Raw genomic sequence first — 24,214 nt, 5'->3', positions numbered from 1 at the left:
ATAAGGAACTGATTTCTGTCCAGAAAATATTAATGTCCTGACAACACTGATAAAATTCATCAGATTTTAAACACAAACTTTAAATAGAACACATAAATTACATCAAATGTTTAAACTGAGAAAATGTACTGTTTTCAGAAAACTGTTAGCTCATTCTGAATTTGTTGGCGCGCCGTGCAGCGTCTCCTCGTCTTTAACAACATCTGTAAACATCTGGAGACTGAGGAGACTAGCTGTTAGGAATATCGTCCTGTTCTTGTCTGTTAGAGGATTCTAGCTGCTCAGCAGTCCTGGGTCTTCTCTGTCATGTTTTTGGTTTCATGATGCTCCAAATGTCTTCAGCTGGTCAAAGGTCTGGACTGCAGGCAGTGAAGCCAGGCTGTTGTAGTAGATACAGGATGCAGTTTAACATTGTGTTGATGAAATATACCTATATATAAGACCTTCCCTTAAAAAGATGTCTGGATGGGAGCATATGTTGCTGTAAAACCTGCGCACACCTTCCAGCATTGATGGCGCCTTTTCAGGTGTTTAAGCTTCTACTTCCACAGATACTGATGCACCCCCGTACCATCAGAGATGCAGATGAGTCCAGCGGATGCATCATTGAAGAGAATATCAGCTTTCAATTCATCTCACCACAGAACAGTTTTCCACTTTGCTTCAGTCCATTTAACTCTTTAGCCGAGAGAAGACGGCTGCGTTTCTGGATAATGTTCACATTCGACTTCTTTGCACGATGGACTTTTAACCTGCATTTGTGGGTGGCACGATGAACTGTGTCTGCAGACAGTGGTTTCTGGAGATGTTCCTGAGCCCATGCTGTGATTTCTATGACAGAATCATTCCTGGTTTTTTGCAGTTCCTCCTGAACTCATGAGATCATCAAGGCATCCAGTACTGATATTCAGCTTTCTCATGGACAGAGATTTCTCCAGATTGTTGAAATCGTAGACAATGAAATATTCAAAGTCTTTGCAATTTTACTGTTTTGTTGCCCTCATACCAACTTTTTTGAGACAGTTTTCTGACATCAAATTCAAAATGAACTTTCATGACATTGCAAAACTAAAATGTCTAATTTTTTAAAAAGTAATTTTTTTCTATTTTCTAATGAATAAAATATCAGTTTAAGAGTTTTGCAAATCATTGCATTGTTTTTATTCAGAATTTACACATGACCAACATTATTGATATTGCGTTTGCAAACCAAATTGAAAATAGAATTTAAAACAGTCTATCCAGTCTAATCAGTCTGTCCTTCCCTCTTTGTCAACAAAGTCAGTTCTTCATTAGAAACTAAGAACAATGACTTGTTGAATTGTCATTATTGACAGGCATGCTCCATTTTCTTTAGTTTTAATCCCTCGTTGGTCCTCTTTGTCTGATCCTTTCAGTTCTTCAGATGTAGTTCCTCACGTTAAAGACAGATGTTTATCTTCTGATCTGCATGTTTTTCAGGTCCTTTAAAATCTGAGTGTGCTGACATCACACAGGTGAGTTTTAGGAACTGGGAGACACCTGAGCTTCATCACAGCTTGAAATGTATCAGTCAGCTGGTTTGTTTTTCTGCAGGGCAACAACGTATATGAAGAGATCAGAGAGGACAGACAGAGCAGCTCACCTCCTGCAGGAGTGTTTTCAACAGATGCTACACCAAAAGCCTCCAACCAGATGGAGATGAAAACAATAGACCTCCACAGCCTCTCCACCTCTCCTCAGAACAAAGTAAAACTGTGGTCTGATTTTAAGCTCTGAGGTCAGAAACTAGGATTTAGATCACAGTTTGTGCATTAAAGTAATTTATCAGTTATCCTTGATAGATATTTTATGCCATTGCCAGTATTAATGCTTAAAATGCTGCTATTGATTTCTTGATGCATTCTCAATCATCCAGGTAAGTAAATCTCCAAAAGTTGATTCTGTTCATCTGGACGTAGCGTTTTCAGTGGGAAAAACGTTTCATCACTCATCCAAGTGACTTCTTCAGTCTCAGCTGACTGCAGGTTTCCCCAAATCTTATAAACAGTACATTTGCATAATGACTGAAACCAGCCCACTGAAGGAACAATGGGCTGGGAGGTCAGTTCCTTCATCATGATTATGCAGATTCTCATGACCGTTGATTAAAGACCACTATGCTATTGATTTTTAAAAAAATTTTGCTTTTATTTACAGATATTTATTTTTACAGATGTTTTAGTTATTATGTTAACTCTTAATTTATTAAAAGGCTGAGGGCAACTGTTTGGTTATTTTTAAGATTTCATACATAAATATTTCTTGTACACATATTTTATCTTCTCTCAGAGTGTATCTGTATACATTTTATTCATTTACATCATATTTTAAGAGACTGAAGTTTGATTCCTTTAGGACTGAAGATGACATGAATGCAGCTGATTACACTGAAGTGGATTTCTCCCACTATCGTGCCACCAACAGCGCCCCCTGTGGTAATGCAATTTATGTTTGTACTTCATCCCCAGGTCCATGCCAGCCCTGCCGACCACACCACAGATGCTTCACCTCCTCATCTGTCCAAAAACATCAGTAGTGATGCTGCTGATGGAACCTCGGTGGCTAACAGATGAACAGAATCCATACAACAGTATATTTTTCTGTTTATGATCATCTTTACAACTTGCTGTCAAACAGTTACACTGAAAGTTGTTTTTATTACAGCTACTTTTAATTTAGTTTAACAGATGGCATGATGGTATGACTGACAGGCTGTTCGTGGAGCAAGATCCTTAAATGCAGTCAGCAAAAAGGCTCCAGGTGGCAAACTTCATCTATTTTATGTTAGTGTGTCTTTTAATCAAACCACTGGAACTCAGATAAACTTCTGTGTCACCTGTTACTGTTGTCATCAGTCAGACTGAAACAAACACAATAAAAAGACAAAAAAAAATTCTAATGTAAAAAAACTTTAAAAATACCTAAAATTATTAATACTTAACTTTACAGCATTACAGTACTCAAGTGCTCGAGTTTCAACAGAGACCGGATGAAGGTCTGAACACCAGATTGAAGTTATGATGCACAATTTGAAAGAAAGGTCTTAAACATTTTATCCATCCATTCCCTTCCACTTAACAAGAGGGCTGGAGCCTTTTTCTTAACTGCCATGAAGGCGAGAGGCAGAGCACAACCTGGACAGGTCACCAGCCTGTCGCAGGGATAACACAGAGAGACAGACAACCATTCACACGTCTGTGTAGCTTCTCAGTCATCCAGGTCATTATAATCTAAGGAGCTCAGAAAGAAAGCAGCTGGACTTGTTTAAGTTTGGTGACAATGGTTCATCTGTCATCTGAGAGATTTCTTCAGTTCTACAACCAGATGGTGAAGAGTCCCAGGTATTTAAACCCTAGTGGGTGTTGTTGCTTAATGGGGTTGTCCTATAAGATATATTTGATCCAGTAAAGTCAATATGATGTGAATAACAGCTGACATGACAGGCCTGTGCTCATGATTGTTTGTAGTTGTTATCAATTTTGTCCTTTTATAATCTTTGTGTCTATAAAAGCTTAAAATTCACTTATAATAAAATCTGTTTTGTAAATCAATATCTTGAATCAATTATTTATTTATTTATTTATTTTTGTGCCTGTCCCATTTGGTTCAATGGATTTACTTACCAAGTGGATCATCACAGCCTTGCCGTATTGGTCCATTTGATCCACCTTAATTATTATTATTTATTTATTTCATTTTATTTTCAGTTGTTACAGACGGGACAGACATGAATGGGGGATAGAAAAGGGAGAAAGAAAGAAAGAAAGAAAGAAAGAAAGAAAGAAAGAAAGAAAGAAAGAAAGAAAGAAAGAAAGAAAGAAAGAAAGAAAGAAAGAAAGAAAGAGAGGGATGGGAAGAAAAACAGTGGAAGAGGGACAGTGAAAAAGGCCATTTAGAAAAAAAAAATCACCTGGATCAACTATGGAGAGAAAAAAAGAGAAAACCAGCAAAAAAGGGAGCAACATAATAAGCACAAGACCATCGCAATAATCTAGCTAAGTCTAAAGAACAGTAAATATTAAATATTGAATGTTGGTGTGCAGCACACAGAGGCCCCCAGAGTGCGAGAACCCAAGGAGGACCATCAGAGGAGAGCCCCAGACGAGGTTTCACCAAGCAGCCACGGAGCAAAAGCCAGAGGTGGCTGCAGTGACGTGCCTGCGGGCTCTGCCGGCAGCCAGTTGCGCCAGAGTGGACCGAAGACTGACCCAGGCCCTGCCAAGCAGCCCCTGGGAGTGAGCCGGTACATACCTGAGCGCCCACCCCAGGACACCAAGCATCACCAACACACTGACGCCTCAGGGCATCAGCCACCGGCAGGGAGTGTGGTGAGGGGAGATAGGCCTCCATACTTTGGAGGGCCTGAGATGTTCCCAGAGAGGTGCAGTCTAAGACCCAACCTGAAGTATAGACACAGACAAACAGGCACACACAGATACTAACGTGCATTCCCACCCTCATGCACACATATACGCATACTCGGTGCTCGCCCAACGTGGAGACAAACAGAAATGGACACTGTACACACACTCACACTCCCCAAACATACTCTATACCCCAGGTCCAGGTGCCCTCGCCCCCAGAGGAGGAAATTGCACCTAGACCCAGGTGATGTTACCCTTTCCCCTGGGGTGGAGACAAGCAGACCGCCCCTGGCTCCGCAGTAGCAGGGTGGCCCCGCATCCCAGACCCCAACCGGACAGCCAACTCCTCCTCCCAGCCCCTCCGTCCTGATGGCTATAAGAGAAAAGGGATGTGTCAAGACCCCATACCTCCCTCCACCTGCTCATATGTAGTGCTGCTGCATGCTGTTCTGAAGTGCATTTAAAACACAGGAGGACATGGTGCTTCCTGTCAGTCAGTGCTTTTAGTCCAAGGCTAAGGTCGCCCCCAAGAACAAGTGTGCAATCTAGGTGTTCAGAGAGTGCACTAAAAAAACCATGGAAGAATGAGAGGTCATCAACATTTGGGCCATATATACTTACAATACATAGCTTTTTGTTAAGCAGGAGCTATTCTAGGATCAGAGCTTTGAGGGTGCTGAGCACCCAGAGAGCTGCCCAGCCAGGCAAGATAAACTTTACTCGTCATGAGACTTCTTTCCTGTCTCTGTCAGTCCCTTAAATGTCTCCAGTTGTCCCGAGTTCTCTCTGACTGTCTCCTTGGTGCATTTAAACCCCTGTTCCTCCCTGTCCTGCTCGTCTGTTGTCTTCGTCTCCATTATCAGTCATTATAATTTTACCATCTCTGTGCAAGTCTGCAAATTTCTTTATTAGATCATAAGATTCTTAAATTCATCAAGTCTCTCTGTGTCTGGGTCCTCGTCACAAAACATGACATCACTGTTTTGTACATTTTAACACAATTTAATCCCCACATTTGTGAAAGAAAAATGGAAACACATCACTTGTTTGTAAGTAGAGAAAAGAAAAATGTGTGGCGAGATGCTCCATAAGTCTGACTATGTGTGTGCATATTAACTAATATGAGCAAGCGTGGCATGAGTGTGTGTGTATTCTAAATCTGTGTGCGCTGTGAGGCTGTTGTAAATGTGCTGCCGAGCGTGTGTGTGTGATCATGCTGTGCGAATGTGTAGAAATAGAGGGTGTTGTTTGTGGATGAGTAGGGGAGCAGGTGATCAAAGCAGTGAAAGAAAAGAGAAGGAAAGGAACCAAGGAGAAGGGTGAGCGACAAAAAAAGAAAAAAAAACATTCCAATTAAGGCATTGACGGTGTTATATCTGCTATGACATCATACTGAATTAGCAAACTGATATTGATAGGTTAAACAGATGTTAATGCAAGAGAATGTGAGTGGATAAGTAGGTGTAGCTGCTTCTTATCTGGTGTGAAGTCAATACAACCACGGACTGATGCCGGGGTCGCGGTAGAGCTGTCTGTCCACGCAGAGCCGGTCCATGGCAATGACAGCACAGGAGCCTTTCTGGATGAAGCTACGTCGGACTGGGAACAGGACCTTGCGTCGTTCCAGGATCTCTTTTGGGAACTGATCGTTCACGCTGAAGTCCGTTCAAATTTGGCCACAATAGGATGTGGTCTCCCGGTCCCTGACCTCATGGCCCCGATACCATGCACTCTTTCAAAAGCGATGTTCTTCACAGTGTCCTCCGGCAGCTTCAGGTGGGTTTTAATTAAGCTTTTCACCGTTGCTTCGGCGTCGGTGAAAACACAAGATTATCTCTCATGCTACAGGCTCGATAGATCGATAACAATCTTATATTTTTTATTTTCTATGTTTACCTGGGTCACATTCTCAGTAAGAGATTTGACTGAGTCCCGTAGCGTGGCGTTTTGAGCAGCAGGCATTTCCACCTGCTGCTGGCTGAATTCCAGGGATTATCTCAGAGATTTAAATTCCCGGTGTAAAATCTCCACCTGGGACAACCTCGCAATTGACTCCAGGATGTCTGCAGTGTCTCTGCCGGCAGGCAATGGTGTGCCGGGGGAGTCTGCCGGGCAACATCTTTGCGATTGACTGTTAATAAGGGGGCATTACTGTGACTTATAAAGTGTCTACTTTTTTTTGCAAATTTGTTCTCTAAATGGTGTCAGACATGTTAGCTGATGTAGCCTGAATATGGATTGAAAGTTGCAAAGGTTTGCAAATGTATACGATATGATACACAAGTGAAAAGTAAGATAGTCCACAGTGATTGGTGTGTAACTTTGAGGACTCACAAGCATGATTTGTACATGTTTTACACAATCCATGTACAAAACATGTATGTGGATTCTCCTTCAGTCAAAAAGCTACAGTTCGCAAACAGTTAGCTGTAGCCAACAGCTGAAAGAAAATGACCCTCACTTAACATTACACATGATTATATATGGAATTGTGCTTCTATCTGATTGGTCAAAACTGTTGGGGAGAAGCTGTGGTTTAGACTTGGCCTTCCCTCGTTGGTGGACAGGATGGTCACAACCTCTTTGCAAACCTCTTTCCCTCAGGTAACAACAGGTGACATCTGGGTTAACAACCTGCCTCTGCTATTTCTGTATGATGACTTTTACCCTGGTTACACGTCCCCGTCTCTGTGCTCAATCCGACCTTGACCCAGACTTCATTTCCCCATTTCTATACCGCCCTGCACTCTGGTCTGGACAAAAAAAACTAGCGTGGCCAAATATGTGTATGCAGGTTTATACTCCTGATATGGGCAAAACCATAAGATTCATAACCTTCAAAGATGTGTGAACTCTAACTATGTGTACATGCAGAATCAAACTATGAGCAACGGTAAGAGTGGCCTGCACGCCTTCTTTGAGGCTTCATCACTGCTCATCAAGCTGCAGGCAAAATGACAAAAATCCACATAAAGTAAGATTTATAAAAATGCTCCACCTCACAGATCACATCACTCACCCCGACTAGTTACAGAGCAGGTGTGTGTGTGTGTGTGTGTGTGTGTGTGTGTGTGTGTGTGTGTGTGTGTGTGTGTGTGTGTGTGTGGAGGGGGGTCGGTGTGACCTCATCTTAAGAGAAGTAAGAAGTTCCTGGTTTGAAGTGAAGAAGAAGAGAAGCAGCATTAAACCATCAGAGCTCTGAGATGAAACACACTTTGGTCTGCTTCATCTTCCTCAGTGAGTAAATTCTCTTCTTATTTCTGTCACTTTCTCTCTTCTAAGTCTTATTTGTCTCCATTTTATTTTCATTTGTAGCTTGCTATTGTACGCTGAACCTGTAATCAAGTCCTTTTCCTCTACTCTTCTTTGAAAGCAAAACTTACAATAGTAGAGCTGATTAAAAACACTCTGTGTTTCAATTTCATCTTTTAATGAGCTGAAGAGCAACAGCACAGTGATCAGTGACAAACTCAAATACAAACAGAAAAATGAAGTTAACTGAACTTCTGTGATCAGTTCAAATTAATAATCACCTGTAACATTTAATCTATAGTAAGATTGTAACTAATGATTGTTCATCCTTTCAGCAGCACTTCAGGATGGAAACACTGGTTTGGTCAAAGCACAAACTTGGACCCACAGAGCAGAGGAAGGAGGAAACATCACAGTTAAATGCAGCTTTTATTTCTCTCGAAGCAGGAAACTGTTCTGTAAGGAAAAATGTGAAAATGGAAACATTCTTGTTGAAACATCTGATGATGCAGCTCAGAACGGCAGATACAGCATTAAATATGAAAACAAAGGCTTTCCCCCATTTACTCTGTATGTGAGCATCACACAGCTGAAACAGTCTGACTCAGGATGGTACAGGTGCTCTTTGGACAAAGGCTGGAGTCCAGATGGGAAGGATGATTTTGAGCTGATTGTCACAGAAGGTGAGTTTCTGCTAACAGTCGTGTTTGTCTTTGAAGGTGTGACAGAAGTTTCCCGTCTCAAAGGCAGCTACTTTTCTTTCAAATCACCTACAGATGTTATATTTATCTGAAACATCAAGTTTCATCAGTTCTGCTGTCAAACAGCCCATAACCACGTCAGTCACATGCAGATATATAAACTGCTTCAAGTGGTCTTATTATGACTCTGATGGTTTCAGGAAGCTCCACATCTTCATCAGCCTCATCTGGAAGTTCAGGTATGTTATATATTTTTATATGTGTGCAGATTTACATGTGGTGAAGATCCATTACTGTCTGAGTGTCTTTATCAGAGAACTAAACTGTCATAGCTGTGTACCGGCAGGCAGGGAGGAAGGACCCAAAATGCAGGATTCAGTGAGGCGAAGTTGAACTCAAAGTAAACAGCTTTATTTGCAGGTTGCAGATTGGACAGGGGACTAACTATACTGGGAAAATATAAACTAACAGGCAGATAATCAGGGACCGAAACACAGAGCATAGACTGAGGGTGAGTAGACATTAACGACGCAACAGAGAACAAAGGAAACACAGGGCTAATATACACACGGCAGTAATCAAGGGATGAGAGACAGGGGGAAACACACCTGGGAGAAATCACAGCTGACGAGACAGAGGAAACGTAAACTGAACACACTGACACCAGACACGAACCTTCAAAGTACAACAGGAAACAATTTACAAGTACGCAGACAGACACTGAACTTAATCTAGAATAATAATCAATACTACAGAAATATACCAAGATTTAAAAAACTGAAAAAGCTGGGTCAAGATGACCCAGAACCGTGACATAAACAAGAATGACACATTAAGAGCTGTGTAAAACAGAAACACTGTAAAACAAAGTAAACATACAAAAGTATTGGAATTAAAATAGAAATAAAGGGAAAGCAGTAAAAATCTCAGAATACATTATATTTTTGGATTTTACTTTTTTCTGTCTTATCAAAATTCATGCAGATATGTACCTCAAATTTTAATTATGTTTTGTGAAGTTTGAAACTCACTAAAATGATCAGTTTGATCATTTTAGTGAGTTTAGTTCAGTAAAAAGCACAACAGCTAAATAAATAAGTTTCCACCACAGCAGGTCAGCAGCTGAGAGAGAACATGGCTGACTTCCTCAGAGCAGCACTACATGAGATCTGTGCTAGATGACAGATATAGACTGTGATTAGTCAACTGTCAGTGTAACAGACACAGACAGAGTAAAGCATTGTGGGAGCTGTAGTTGTTACTGAGTGTTTGAAGCAGAATGAGGAGCTGCTCAGGTTTTAGCAGAAAGTACAACAGCAGGTACTTAATACAGAAAACTTGGTGAAACTATAAATACTTTCTATGCTTCTGAGTAACTACTTCATTATATAATTTCATGCAGAAGGAAATTTAACTCATTTCTTCTGGTTTTTCTGTCATGCTTGAGAAACAGTTTGTCACAAAAATGTCTGAGTAACTGTGTTCTGTCCAAAAATATATGTTATACTTCAGAAATCTTCTCTATTAAACTCCTGCAGATGTGCTGATTTATGTGCGTCTGATTCTGGTCGTTATCATCACCGTCTTTTTAGCAACTCTGTTGATTTTCTACATGAGGAGGAGGACTGCTAAACCCAGAGGTGAGGCTACAGGAAACACACGATGGTGTTTTTAAGTTTTTAGAAGATTCATCCCATTAAACCTTTTAAAACCTTAAACACTTTTCAGGTATTTAAGCTTCCAATTCCACAGATACTGATGCACCCACGTACCATCAGAGATGCAGGCTTTTGACCTGAGAACTGACAATAAACGGGATAGTCCTTCTCTTTAGTCCAGCAGATGCAACATCCAAGAGAATTGCAGCTGTCAGTTCATCTCAGCACAGAACAGTTTTCCACTTTGCTTCAGTCCATGTAAACTGATCTTTAGCTGAGAGAAGACTCTTTTACTTCTTTGAAACTTCACCTCTTTAAGATGATCTTTTTATACTGAGTCATGTTACTGACCTGTTATAAATGAGTTATTCTTCCAGCTGTTTGTGTTCAGTACTGCTTATTGTCCAAGCCTTCTGTTGCCCTCATACCAACTTTTTGAGGCATTTTTCTGACATCAAATTCAAAATGAGCTACTGTGTTTAATGACACTTTAAAATAAAAATGTCTCATTTTTAAAAAGTGATTTTTTTCTATTTTCTATATTTTTCAATTATTTTTGTGAATCATTGCATTGATTTTATTTACAGTTTAAACATGCTCAACATGCTCAGAGTTGTCTGCTGTGAAGACTGATAGTTTTTGCTCTTCTTTACAAAACACTACAGATAACCAAGACAACTATCAAGTGTCCTTACATTTTCAAAATAAGTAAAGAATTAAGGTTACCTGCCACTAAAAGTTTGAGAAAGGAAAATAAAAAGATTTGAACTTTGGCTCATGATTTTTTCATGACAAAGACAATAACAAAGAACTTACACAACATCTGCACGTCTAAGGCACAGACAGATGTGACAGATTCAGATGGACTGCTGAGTCCAAATTTAGAATTAAGTAACCTTAAGGTTCAGTCTGCCCCTCCCTCTTTGTCAACACCATCAGTTTTTCATTAGTCTAATAAAAAGATGGGTTGAAGCAAGTTATCATTATTGATAGGCATGCTCCATTTTCTTTAGCTTTAATCCCTGGTTGGTCCTCTTTGTCTGATCCTTTCAGTTCTTCAGATGTAGTTCCTCAGGTTAAAGACAGATGTTTATCTTCTGATGTGTTTCAGGACCTCCTGTGGAATCTGAGCGTGCTGACATCACACAGGTGAGTTTTAGGAATTGGGAGACACCTGAGCTTCATCACAGCTTGAATTGTATCAGTCAGCTGGTTTGTTTTTCTGCAGGGCAACAATGTATATGAAGAGATCAGAGAGGAGGACAGACAGAGCAGCTCACCTCCTGCAGGAGTGTCTTCAGTGTACGCTACACCAAAAGCCTCCAACCAGATGGAGATGAAAACAATAGACCTCCACAGCCTCTCCACCTCTCCTCACAACAAAGTAAGTAAAACTGTGGTCTGATTTTAAGCTCTGAGGTCAGAAACTAGGATTTAGATCACAGTTTGTGCATTAAAGTGATTTATCAGTTATCATTGATAGATATTCTATACGATTGCCAGTATTAATTCTTAAACATGCTGCTCTTTAATAATTATGTTTTTGCATTTGTTTAACAGATATTTTAGTTATTATGTTCACTCTTTATTTAATAACAAGCTGAGGGCAAGTGTTTTTTAAGATTTCATACATAAATATTTCTTGTACACATATTTTATCTTCTCTCAGAGTGTATCTGTATACATTTTATTCATTTACATCATATTTTAAGAGACTGAAGTTTGATTCCTTTAGGACTGAAGATGACATGAATGCAGCTGATTACACTGAAGTGGATTTCTCCCACTATCGTGCCACCAACAGCGCCCCCTGTGGTAATGCAGTTTATGTTTGTACTTCATCCCCAGGTCCATGCCAGCCCTGCCGACCACACCACAGATGCTTCACCTCCTCATCTGTCCAAAAACATCAGTAGTGATGCTGCTGATGGAACCTCGGTGGCTAACAGATGAACAGAATCCATACAACAGTATATTTTTCTGTTTATGATCATCTTTATAACTTGCTGTCAAACAGTTACACTGAAAGTTGTTTTTATTACAGCTACTTTTAATTTAGTTTAACAGATGGCATGATGGTATGACTGACAGGCTGTTCCTGGAGCAAGATCCTTAAATGCAGTCAGCAAAAAGGCTCCAGGTGGTAAACTTCATCTATTTTATGTTAGTGTGTATTTTAATCAAACCACTGGAACTCAGATAAACTTCTGTGTCACCTGTTACTGTTGTCATCAGTCAGACTGAAACAAACACAATAAAAAGACTAATGTAAAAAAAACTTTAGAAATACCTACAATTATTAATATTTAACTTTACAGCATTACAGTGCTCAAGTGCTCGAGTTTCAACAGAGACTGGATGAAGGTCTGAACACCAGATTGAAGTTATGATGCACAATTTAAAAGAAAAGTCTTAAACATTTTCTCCATTCATTCCCTTCAACTTAACTAAATCAGGGTCGCAAGAGGGCTGGAGCCTTTTTCTCGGCTGCCATAAAGTGTGAGGCAGAGCACAGCCTGGACAGGTCACCAGCCTGTCGCAGGGATAACACAGAGAGACAGACAACCATTCACACGTCTGTGTAGCTTCTCAGTCATGCAGGTCATTATAATCTAAGGAGCTCAGAAAGAAAGCAGCTGGACTTGTTTAAGTTTGGTGATAATGGTTCATGTCTCATCCGAGAGGCTTCTTCAGTTCTACAACCAGATGACAGCTGACATGACAGGCCTGTGCTCACGATTGTTTGTAGTTGTTTCAATTTTGTCCTTTTACTTTGTCTGTGTATGTGAAAGCTTAAAATTCACTTGTAATAAAATCTGTTTTGTAAATTAATATCTTGAACCAGTAAAACTTTTTATTTAAAGAAAAATATTGTTTTTCTGTGTGTTTGTATGCTTTCATCCCCTGGGTGTTCTTTTGCTGTGTGTCAGTTTAAGATTTTAATTTCAAAAGTACTTAATAACTGACTTTTTGTCTGTTTGTGAGTTTCCTACATATATTTGTTTCATCAAGCAATTTTTTTTAATAAAAGTCCCAAAAATCCAGCATAATTCTGCTTTAGAAATTATTTTCTCTTTTTTTACAGAGCAGAAGTGGAAAATTCTTCAGATTGATCTCAAGAACCTGCAGGACTTACAGCCATTATATTATAACGAACAAAGCTTGTAACCATGCAGGAAACAGGCTGGGTTAAATACTTAGTTATTCTTAATTCCGTTTTGATATACATATTGGTAATCTAAAATGAAACTGTTATTTGCTGCACTTCCTGCTAAATCCTTCAGGAGCCTTTATTTTGGAAATTTAGAGGAAGTTCTTTGTCGTGTTGTTCCAAGTAACTTGACACGTTCGTGATTAGAGACAGAAACTGTCTCGTCTGCTGAAGTTTAGCTCCATCAAAGTTGTCCTTGAGTCGGAGCTGTTGAAGTTTATCAGCTGGCCCCTAACAGTCAGATGAATGTTCGGTAGAAGCCGCTAAAATCGCACAAGTTCCGGTTTCATGTGATTAACGATGCTCCGTGTCTCTGTCAGCTGTTTTACTGAGCCATGAGCTCCATGAAGAGAGTCCAGTGATTCCACTAGATGGATCCTTCCAGCGTGATCTCCAGGATCCAGACCTGCACACACACTCAGACTGCGGGGATTTATCTGCCTTGTAGGAGGATCGCATCACTCACCCCGACTGGTTACAGCTGAACAGACAAACTCAAAGAGAGAAGCCAAGACTTTTTTATGCTGACAAATCATCTCCTCGTCCAACCAAACTGATTCTGTTAAACTCAGGAAAACCTGGAAGTTAAAGTTGCAAACTAAAACAAATGCTTTTAAAGGGACTCTGGGGAACGTGGGCAATCTTGATTTTTGTTTTATTTGTTATTCAGTTTGATAAAAGTCCCTGGTTTTTATTTCTGTCTTATAATCATTTGCACTCGTACCTGTTCCCACTAATGGGTAAATACTCATGAACCTGTGGCCATGAGTATTTACCCATTAGTGGGAATTATTATTTAATATAATACCTGCAGGACACCGGCCAAGCAGGTATTATAGGAAAAGCCATAAAGCCTTTGAATGAAAACAAACGCTGTTGTGACAGTGATGTACAGTCTTGTTGGTATATATGTACGATTTCTATACATTTTACATCAGATAAAAACTGGTTGTAAGATTCAGAAAAGCGAGACATTTTAAATGAGAATAATAAAGAAAAGTATTTCTTTGTCCCCCCCTTTCCCTGTTAATGCTCTACCTGGCCCCCTGGCATAACTTTGCTAGACCAGCCCCTGCACAGTTACCAGCTGTCAGCTACGTAGAAAAGGATCCTGGTGTTATTTGTCTCTCAGAAACAGTTCATAACTTCCCTTCAACTCATTCATGTCACCTAAAAGGTAAACCTGTTTCTCCATCACCTGTTCAGCTCTGATGATTCAGTAAGGACATCTCCTGGTTTCATCTGCATGTTTCCCTCTCACCACATATCCAAACCGATATCATGACCAGCAGCTTTTACAGCTGTGGCTCCAGCAAACATCAGCTGATACGAGAAATTAATATTAAATAAATTCATTCATTCATTCATTCATTTATTTGTTCATTTCAGGCACAACAAAATACATATGTTGAACATAAAGTGCACAAAACAAAAAAAAACAAACAAAATTACCTGAAAAGGAGTGGGACGAAGAAAACTTATTAAATCCCACCCCATACTCACTCATCAACAAAAAAACAATAAGCTTCCCACAGCTACGCCCATCGTTGCAAAGCATCATACATATACATACATACATATATATCTACACACACATGGACATATATATACATACATACACGCACACCTTTTTTTTTTTTTTTTTTTTTTTTTTTTTGAATCTATACCAGCAATGGTAAGAGAACAGACATTACAGAGCACACTAACACCATTATTGAGTATACTGTGACCAGACCAACTGCTTGTAGAGGAATTTAAATCTATGAATATTTTTGCATTGTTTCAGTTGTAAACTCAGACTGTTCCAGATTTTCACACCACATACAGACACACAAAAACCTTTACGGGTTGTTCGAATTCTGGGTAATTTGAATTTTCCAAGCCTCTCACATTATAACCTCTTTCTCGAATTTCAAATATAGTTTGTAAATTTGCAGGTAGAAGCTTATTAAAAGCTTTGTATAAGATTATGGTTGTATTGTAATTAACCAGATCCTGGAATTTAAGTAACTTTGCCTGAAGAAAGAGTTTGTGAGTATGATCTAGATAACCAGCCTTGTGAATAATACGCAGTGCTCGTTTCTGTACTGTAACTAATGGATTAGTTGTATTTTTATATGTGTTTCCCCACACTTCCACACAATATGTGAAATATGGAAGAACCAGGGTACAGTACAGAGTACGAAGTGCATCTTTATCAAGGTATGGTTTCACTTTGTTCAAAACTCATGAGGCTTCTGGAAATTTTGGTTTTTATGTGTCTGACGTGGGTTTCCATGAAATTTTGTTATCAATTACGACTCCCAAAAATTTGTTTTCACTCACATTATCAATTGGTACACCTTCAATGATGATTGGTAATTCTATATTATATTTTAAATTACCAAAAAACATTGCTTTAGTTTTACTTATATTTAATGATAATTTATTTATATCCATCCATTTTTTTATTAATTTTAGCTCCCTGTTTACGGTCATTACAAGATCAGTGTAACAACAGCTGATCAAGCTTAAACATGCTGCTGTTGTTTAGCGCGACCTCCGCTGGTTTCCTCTTTCTGACGCAAAGTGGGCAATAAACAAACAAGAGAGAAAGGCCGATCAGCTGATAATTGATCAGTTTCATGATTGAAGTAGCAACAGGAGAGAGAGGGGGAGAGAATGAGAGAAGAAGAAACAGCTGACAGCATAAAGACAGAATGTCACGGTCCTGGGTCGGTTCGACCCAGCATTTTGAGTTCCTTAGGTTTTGGTTTATCTCTGCATTATGGATTAGTTCTTATTCTCGGGTGATGCTGTTTTGATTGTGATTGTATTCTGTTTCTTTAAGCTATCTGGTGATGATGATGATGATGATTATTTTTGGTTTGGGTTTCGTTATCTTGCCCTCGTGTTTAGTTTAGGTTGCCTGTGCTTAGTCTTCTCTGTCTGTCCATGATGTCTTTATGCCTGCTTATGAGTCTGCGTCTGTGTCTCTGTCTGTCGTGTGCTTCCTGTTTTATTTTGTAGGTCTGCGTCCTATGTCAGTGTGTTCAGCTTTGTGCTCTCCCTGTCTCGTCAGTGTAATCAGCTTCAGCTGTGTCTCCCAGCTGTTTCCTCTTCGCTCCGTTCACCTCTTGTATTTAGTGTCTGTGGCCGTTTATCAATGCCCAAGTACGCGAGTACGTACTCGCGTGCTCGGTGAGTACGCACCGCCGAGAACGCGAGAGCACGGACTCGTGGGCCGTCTCTCAATTCTCAAATGCACGCGAGCACGGACTCGTGATTTGTACCAGCGTGCGTGATGATATCACAGGTCCGGAGTTTTACCGCCGTCCCCTCCTAATTTAACTGTGAGTAACATGTTATGAAGCTTACCTTTAATCACAGCCAAACCGGTTTACTCAGGAACAAATAAAACACTGAAATAAACCAAACATTAACATTTAGAAGTGATCTAAGTGACTTATATATCATTTTTAACCTCAGTAGTGAAACCTCTATTAATAAAAATAGTGTACATGTACATACGTGTACATACCTTAATAAAAACAAGCAGGTGAGATGTTAGAACGCTTTTATTTCTATTCTAGTGGACACTCAATACTATAGACAGCTGCTGGAGTTTCTTTAACCTGAGTAGTGAGAAGTCCGCGAGCGGGCGGGGGGGGGCGATGTGCCGGGAGTCCGCTGTTGAGTTTTGGACGAAATGCATTCTGGGATATATAGCTGTCCCAAGTCTACACCGATGCATGCTCGATAAAATGGGCGGATCGAGAACACATCCGGGACTTTTTCGCGTTCTCGGCGTGATGCGTGCCAATTGGAACAGTACTTGGTCTCCGACTGATGACGTATCACGAGTACACGAGAACGCAAGTACGCACAAGTACGCATATTGATAAACGCCCTGTGTCTTCCCCTACTCAGTGTCGCGTCGTTAACGTCTTCTGCCCTCACTCCCTGTGTGTTCTGTTTGCCGTCATGCCACTCTGGTTTTCAGTATAGTTAGTTTTCTGTTCGGTAACTCCTGCAATAAAGCTGTTTGTTTGGAATTCACTTTCGCTTCCGTGAGTCCTGCATCTTGAGTCCTTGCTCTCTGCCTGCCTGCACACAGCCATGACACAGAATAACTCCAGATTTGTGTATTTTTCATTCTAGTAAAAGTACAGAAGAAACTGCGTCCAAGAAACGTATAATATTTTCCCTGAATACACGAGGATTCCGTTTTTTACAGGACGGTTGGCAACTCTACTAACTAACCTTATGAATGAAATAAAGTTGACTAACTTCATAGCTCCACCCAGCTGTATAGAAACTCCGTCATGCTAGCTAGTACGCAGTACGAGTTATTGTATTTTTTTTTAATGAACTTAATTGAACACACAATGAGTATACAACATACAAACAGATGAAGTATACAAAAGAACAGAACATGAACATACAAAACCAGGGGTAAAAAAATAATTATATGATTACGCGCAAAAATTCACATATATATATTGTTTTGAGAGCCTTTTTATTGGTTGAGTCTACGAGTTATTGTAACTGACTGTAAAAAGTCAGCACAACGAAAATAAACTCCACCTAAACTTGGTTTATATCTGACCCAGATAGACTGCAGGTCATAACTTCTTACCTGAAGTTCAGTTCACACTCGGACCGGTGTTGTGCCAAAAAGTGATTGTCTGCCAAAAACTGATTTCCGGTATTTGCCAAAAACTGATTGCTCGTATTTAAACTGCTATAAGTAACTTGTTGGGCTATAATATGTGAAACATATGTCAAATGCATCCCTTATGGATGACATAAAGTCATCTTGAGTCACAAACAACATTCGTGTAACAAGGTAGAAGCTGCAATCAGTTTTTGGCAGTGACTTTTATATAACCTTTATTTATGCAGTTAAAAAAATTTCATTAACATTAAAAATGTTTTTTGTAAGAGTAAGCTGGCCAAGAGGACAGAAGAAATGGCAGCAAATATTACAATACTTCTGTAAAAATATTTTAAGTGGGGATAAAGGACCGGATTGGTTATATTGTAAGTACAATAACACAGAGTTGTAAAGATACTTGAAAAACAGCTAATTTTTTATTCTATATATAACCCCTTTGTAAACCCTGTTTACCGAAGTCTATTTACGAACATACGTAAAGATATTACATATAAAAAAATACACAGAAACATTGGAAATCACTTTTTGGCACAACACCGGCGGCCGCCTCGGGTCTCTCCTCCTCCTGCCTCCCCTTTCCCTCATCCACCCGATGGCCTCTGTGGAAGCTCCGCCACAGCCACCACCAAACTACTGGGTTATTTTACCCATCTGCCAGCATCTGGCCAATCCACCACCTTTCATTGTTTATACCGTTATAAAAGAAACAAACAAAACCCCGTCGGCCCATAAAAATGAAAAATCACCATCGCCCGGTATGCCTGATGGCCAGTCCAGCTATGGCTGTGTCTTATAAAGTGTTTGCTTTTTAAGAAAAATTAATTCTCTAAATAGTGTCAGAAACATTAGCTGATGTAGCCTAAATATGGAGAGAAATTTGCCTCAAGGTTTGCAAATGTGTACGATATGATCCACAAATGTAAAGTAAGATTTACAAACGTGCACAATGATTGGTGTGTAACATGCTCACAAGCATGATTGGTACATGTTTTGTACAATCAATGTACAAAACATGTACATGGACAGGCTGGTCACGATCTCTTTCAACCCTCTTTCCCTCCGATGACATCAGATCACATCTGGGTTAGCAACCTGCCAATTATTGTATGACGACTTTTACCCTGGTTACACGTCCCCGTCTCTGTGCTCAATCTGACCCTCCCCCAGACTTCATTTCCCCATTTCTATACCGCCCTGCACTCTGATCTGCACAAAAAAAACTAGCGTGGCCAAATATGTGTATGCAGGTTTATACTCCTGATATGGGCAAAACCACAAGATTCATAACCTTCAAAGATGTGTGAAATCTAACTATGTGTACATGCAGAATTAAATTATGAGCAACGGTAACAGTGGCCTGCACGCCTTCTTTGAGGCTTCATCACTGCTCACCAAGCTGCAGGCAAAATGACAAAAATCCACATAAAGTAAGATTTATAAAAATGCTCCACCTCACAGATCGCATCATTCACCCCGACTGGTTACAGAGCAGGTTTGTGTGTATGTGTGTGTGTGTGTGTGTGTGTGTGTGTGTGTGTGTGTGTGTGTGTGTGTGTGTGTGTATCTGTCTGTCTGTCTGTCTGTCTGTGTGGGTGTGACCTCATCATTAAGGTGGTTTAAAGAGAAGCAGCATTAAATCATCAGAGCTCTGAGATGAAACACACTTTGGTCTGCTTCATCTTCCTCAGTGAGTAAATTCTCTTCTTATTTCTGTCACTTTCTCTCTTCTAAGTCTTATTTGTCTTCATTTTATTTTCATTTGTAGCTTATTATTGTACGCTGAACCTGTAATGAAATACTTTTCCTCTACTCTTCTTTGAAAGCAAAACTTATAATAGTAGAGCTGATGAAACAACACTCTGTGTTTCATTTCTTCTTTTAATGAGCTGAAGAGCAACAGCACAGTGATCAGTGACAACCTGAAAATTCTGGATGATTAGCAGCACATCTAAAACATTTCACATGCAAACATAAAAAGAGCTGATGATGATGATGATGTCATCAAAGAGGAATAAAAGTCCAAATTCATTTTTGCATCGTTTTCACAACCATAAACTCTGAATCTTCCACATCAGATGCTTTGTGTTCGTGTATAAAACAGGAAGTTTGCTGTTTGCAAATAAAAACAGAAAAATGAAGTTAACTGAACTTCTGTGATCAGTTCAAATTAATAATCACCTGTCACATTTAATCTATAGTAAGATTGTAACTAATGATTGTTCATCCTTTCAGCAGCACTTCAGGATGGAAACACTGGTTTGGTCAAAGCACAAACTCTCACCTACAGAGCAGAGGAAGGAGGAAACATCACAGTTGAATGCAGGTTTTATTTGTCTGGAAGCAGGAAACTCTTCTGTAAGAAAAAATGTGAAAAAGGAAACATTCTTGTTGAAACATCTGATGATGCAGCTCAGAACGGCAGATACAGCATTAAATATGTAAACAAAGGCTTTTTCTCATCTGATATTATGTATGTGAGCATCACACAGCTGAAACAGTCTGACTCAGGACGGTACGGGTGCTCTTTGGACAGAGTCTTGTGGGATGGAAACGATGATTTTGTGCTGATTGTCACAGAAGGTGAGTTTCTGCTAACAGTCGTGTTTGTCTTTGAAGGTGTGACAGAAGTTTCCCGTCTCAAAGGCAGCTACTTTTCTTTCAAATCACCTACAGATGTTATATTTATCTGAAACATCAAGTTTCATCAGTTCTGCTGTCAAACAGCCCATAACCACGTCAGTCACATGCAGATATATAAACTGCTTCAAGTGGTCTTATTATGACTCTGATGGTTTCATTGTTCACAGCTTCAACCACTTCAACACCAAACGGGACTCTGAGACCTTTTTCAGCTCCAGTGTTTCTCTCATCAGCCTCCACACCACCAACAACACAGAGTTTAAGCTCAACTTCAGGAAGCTCCACACCTTCATCAGCCTCCTCTGGAAGTTCAGGTACGTTATATATTTTTATATGTATGCAGATTTACATGTGTTGAAGATCCATTAATGAGTGAACGACACAAGAATGACACATTAAGAGCTGTGGAAGAATCACTCTGATCTTTTAGTGAAGTAAAAGAAAAAACTGTAGAAATAAATGAGAAATAAGTTTCCACCACAGCAGGTCAGCAGCTGAGAGAGAACATGGCTGACTTCCTCAGAGCAGCACTACATGAGATCTGTGCTAGATGACAGATATAGACTGTGATTAGTCACTGTTTGGTTTCGGAGCTTTTTCACATTTCTGCCTTCTGCTGCACAACTTGTTACTCTGTATGTGCACAACTTTACTGCTACATGAACAGACCTGGAGGCCACATGTTTACACTGTGAGTAAAAGAAATCTTCTCTGTTAAACTCCTGCAGATGTGCTGATTTATGTGGGTCTGATTCTGGTCGTTATGATTGTCGTCTTATCAGCAGCTCTGCTGATTTTCTACACAAAGAGGAAGACCACTAAACCCAGAGGTGAGGCACAGATTTAATATTCTGCCAAAGAACACAAATTTAAACACTCAGCATGTACAGTATAATATACTCCCTTATTCGGTGCATTGCCTACATAAACAGCTCAGCTCAGAATGTCCCAGTTTGCATGAATTAAGTCAGGTGTGACGTTTCTGTCACGCTGTTTTCACCTTTGAAGTTCAGTCTGTTTGTAAAAAGAGCACCGAATGTTCATTTATGACTCACAACAGAAACTGATTGTAGCAGATTTGATTGATATAGTTTTGATTCTTTATCAGTCATGTGTCTTATCTAACTGTAGTTCATTTGTAGTTCTTCATATTGTTCCTGAGTTTAGTTCCTCAGGTTCTTCTTCCTGTAATGTGTCTTAAAGACAGATGTTTATTTTCTGACCTGCATATTTTTCAGGACCTCCTGTGGAAACAGACACAGAGGTGAGTTTTAGGACCTGTGACACACATCAGCTTCATTATTGTTTGCTTTGTATCTGTCAGCTGGTTTGTTTTCCTGCTGCAGGTCAACAGGTTGTATGACGAGATCAGAGAGTGTGACATACCGAGCAGGTCACCTCCTGTAGAAGTGTCTTCAGTGTATGATTACCCCAAAGGTCCCCGTTCAGGTGGAGATGGAAGCGGAGGCATCTACAGCCTCGTCACCTCTGCTCAGAACAACGTGAGTAAAACTGTGGTGTGATTCTAAGCTGAGGCCATAAACCAGGTAACTGTTTGTGTAGTGAAGTAATTCATCTGTTCTCAGACACAAAGATCAAAGTTTGGAAAGTTTTTAAATGTTCCACTGACAGACCGAAGAAATAAAAGTTCTCCCTCTGTGTTTGCAGCAGATAAAATCCTTTCCATATTTGAATTTATATTTTTGAATAAATATCAGCTTCATACTCAGTGTGATTAAAAAAAACACCTTTCTGGTGGAAAACGAGTCTATCAAAAGTTAAGGTTAATCCAGATTAATCTGTGTTTAATACAATTGTGTTTTGTGCTGAAGTGTTGGACAGTAATACAAACTCTCTGGTTTCAGTAAATCCTTCATTTGTCAACGTTGTGATGTTCAGTTTTTATTGCAAAAGTATTTTGAAAGATGACTGCAGAGGCTTTATGAGAATTAATGTTTTTTTTTTCATTGGTTTGTTTTCAGATTTCGTTTTTTGTAGTTTAACTACTCAAGATCATTTAATCATAACATATTTTTGGAGTCTAATGTTTGATCTCACCTCTTTATCTCTTTAAGGCAGATAACCTCTGCTATGCTGAAGTGCATTTTTCCCACATTCCTGCCACCAGCAGCGCCCCCTGTGGTGAAGAAACTGATGTTGTCAACTCAATGCCTCAGGTGGACCTAAGTACTGCCATCCACACCAGAGATTCTTCACCTCCTCTGTACTCTACTGTTACCTCACTATGAATTACATCAGTACTTTTTTTAAACCTGTCCAGCAGAATAATGGTCTGAATGCTTTGTTGTGCCAAACATATTTGCTTTCCCAAGAGGAGCACCATAGACTCTCTGTAGGCTCCTCTTTTTATGTTTTTGTTTTATTTATTTATTTAATTTCATTATTCATTTTTTTCTCTCTGGATATAATGCTGGAGCGGACAGGGGGTGAAGGTCAGACAGGTAAAAGACAGGAGACGAAATCAGAGGAACAGAAGAAGAAAAAGGAGAGAAAAGAATGAGGGTGGGGAAAAAATCGAGGACGAAGGGCTAAGGTTAAGGTTGTTTTTATTACAGCTGCTTATAATTTAGCTCAACAGATACTTAATAACAACATGTTGCTATTATGATTCTGTAGCTTAGATTCAGTGAAACTGTTGCAGAAAACAAATTGCTTAGAAACAAGATGTCTTTTAAGGAAGACAAAAAGTGAAGAGATGCAGTAATCTATATGTTTTTAATGAAAATAAAAATGAACATCGGCACTTTTAACAGTGTATGTTTTTTATTTTCTTTTAGTGCTGTCAGCGTTCACCTTGTTAAAATGTCGTTAACGCCATAACTGCATTAACGCAGCAAATCTCCATTAGCGAGTTAGCACGGATCGCCCCGTGCATGGGGCAGCATGGCATCAACACGTTAGCGCGGTTAGCTCGTCAACGCATTAGTGCAGTTAGCTAGTCAACATGTTAGCGCCGTGCAGCCCCACACACAGGGTGATCCGCGCTAACTCGCTAACGGAGATTTGCCGCGTTAATGCGGTCATGGCGTTAACGTCATTTTAAGGAGATTAACGCTGACAGCACTATTTCCTTTATACAATATTTTAAAACATTAGAATACACACATTTGCTTCACTTCTGCAGTGGAAGTATTTAGACTCAGCTTCTTCATATAAACGATATTGAAAAAGAAAGCAACTGGACTTCTTAAACGTTTTGAAGATGTTTCACCTTCAGTTCTAAAAACCAAGAGGTGGAGAATCCCAGGTGTTTGAATCCTAGTGGTCATTGGCCCACTATTGATCATGTGCCTCATCACATGAGCCAAGGTGTGAAAAACAATTTAGGGTGAAGCCACTGTGATATATTGCTCCACACCATCATATGACCTACTGAGGTCATCTGACACAAGGTGTCCTTTAGGATTGAAGGACCTGGGAAGGGATCTCAAAACTGGTTTGTAGGAGGCTGATAGGTGAGCTCCTAAATCACCCCCTCTGTTCAATGATGGTCATTCACAGTGGGGTAGTCTTTTGAAATGACATGGCCTCCAACCACACGTCAGAAAATTTCTCAACCAGAAGCCCTGGATCAACAGTCAGATGGCCTGTATCTGTATAGCGCTTTACTAGTCCCTAAAGACCCCAAAGCGCTTTACACATCCAGTCATCCACACATTCACACACACATTCACACAGTCAGGTACGAC

The 24,214-nt window shown here is 39.8% G+C and overlaps 1 protein-coding gene across 1 annotated transcript in view; it reads left to right on the top strand.

The window, feature by feature from the left end:
- Positions 1 to 1,707: 1,707 nt before the first annotated feature.
- The window catches only part of LOC120435243, a 40,252-nt gene continuing 17,745 nt past the window's right edge, over positions 1,708 to 24,214 (top strand). Inside the window, exons 1-7 of the mRNA XM_039604400.1 lie at positions 1,708 to 1,728; positions 2,490 to 2,611; positions 7,973 to 8,320; positions 20,672 to 20,818; positions 21,233 to 21,334; positions 21,743 to 21,768; positions 21,851 to 22,006. Coding sequence (XP_039460334.1) covers positions 2,494 to 2,611; positions 7,973 to 8,320; positions 20,672 to 20,818; positions 21,233 to 21,334; positions 21,743 to 21,768; positions 21,851 to 22,006 — 897 coding nt within the window. The 5' untranslated portion in view covers positions 1,708 to 1,728; positions 2,490 to 2,493. The remainder of the gene's footprint in view (positions 1,729 to 2,489; positions 2,612 to 7,972; positions 8,321 to 20,671; positions 20,819 to 21,232; positions 21,335 to 21,742; positions 21,769 to 21,850; positions 22,007 to 24,214) is intronic.

This window comes from Oreochromis aureus, linkage group 20, assembly GCF_013358895.1.
Source record: "Oreochromis aureus strain Israel breed Guangdong linkage group 20, ZZ_aureus, whole genome shotgun sequence".
Lineage (NCBI taxonomy): Eukaryota > Metazoa > Chordata > Actinopteri > Cichliformes > Cichlidae > Oreochromis > Oreochromis aureus.
This window is presented reverse-complemented; position numbering and strand designations above follow the sequence as displayed.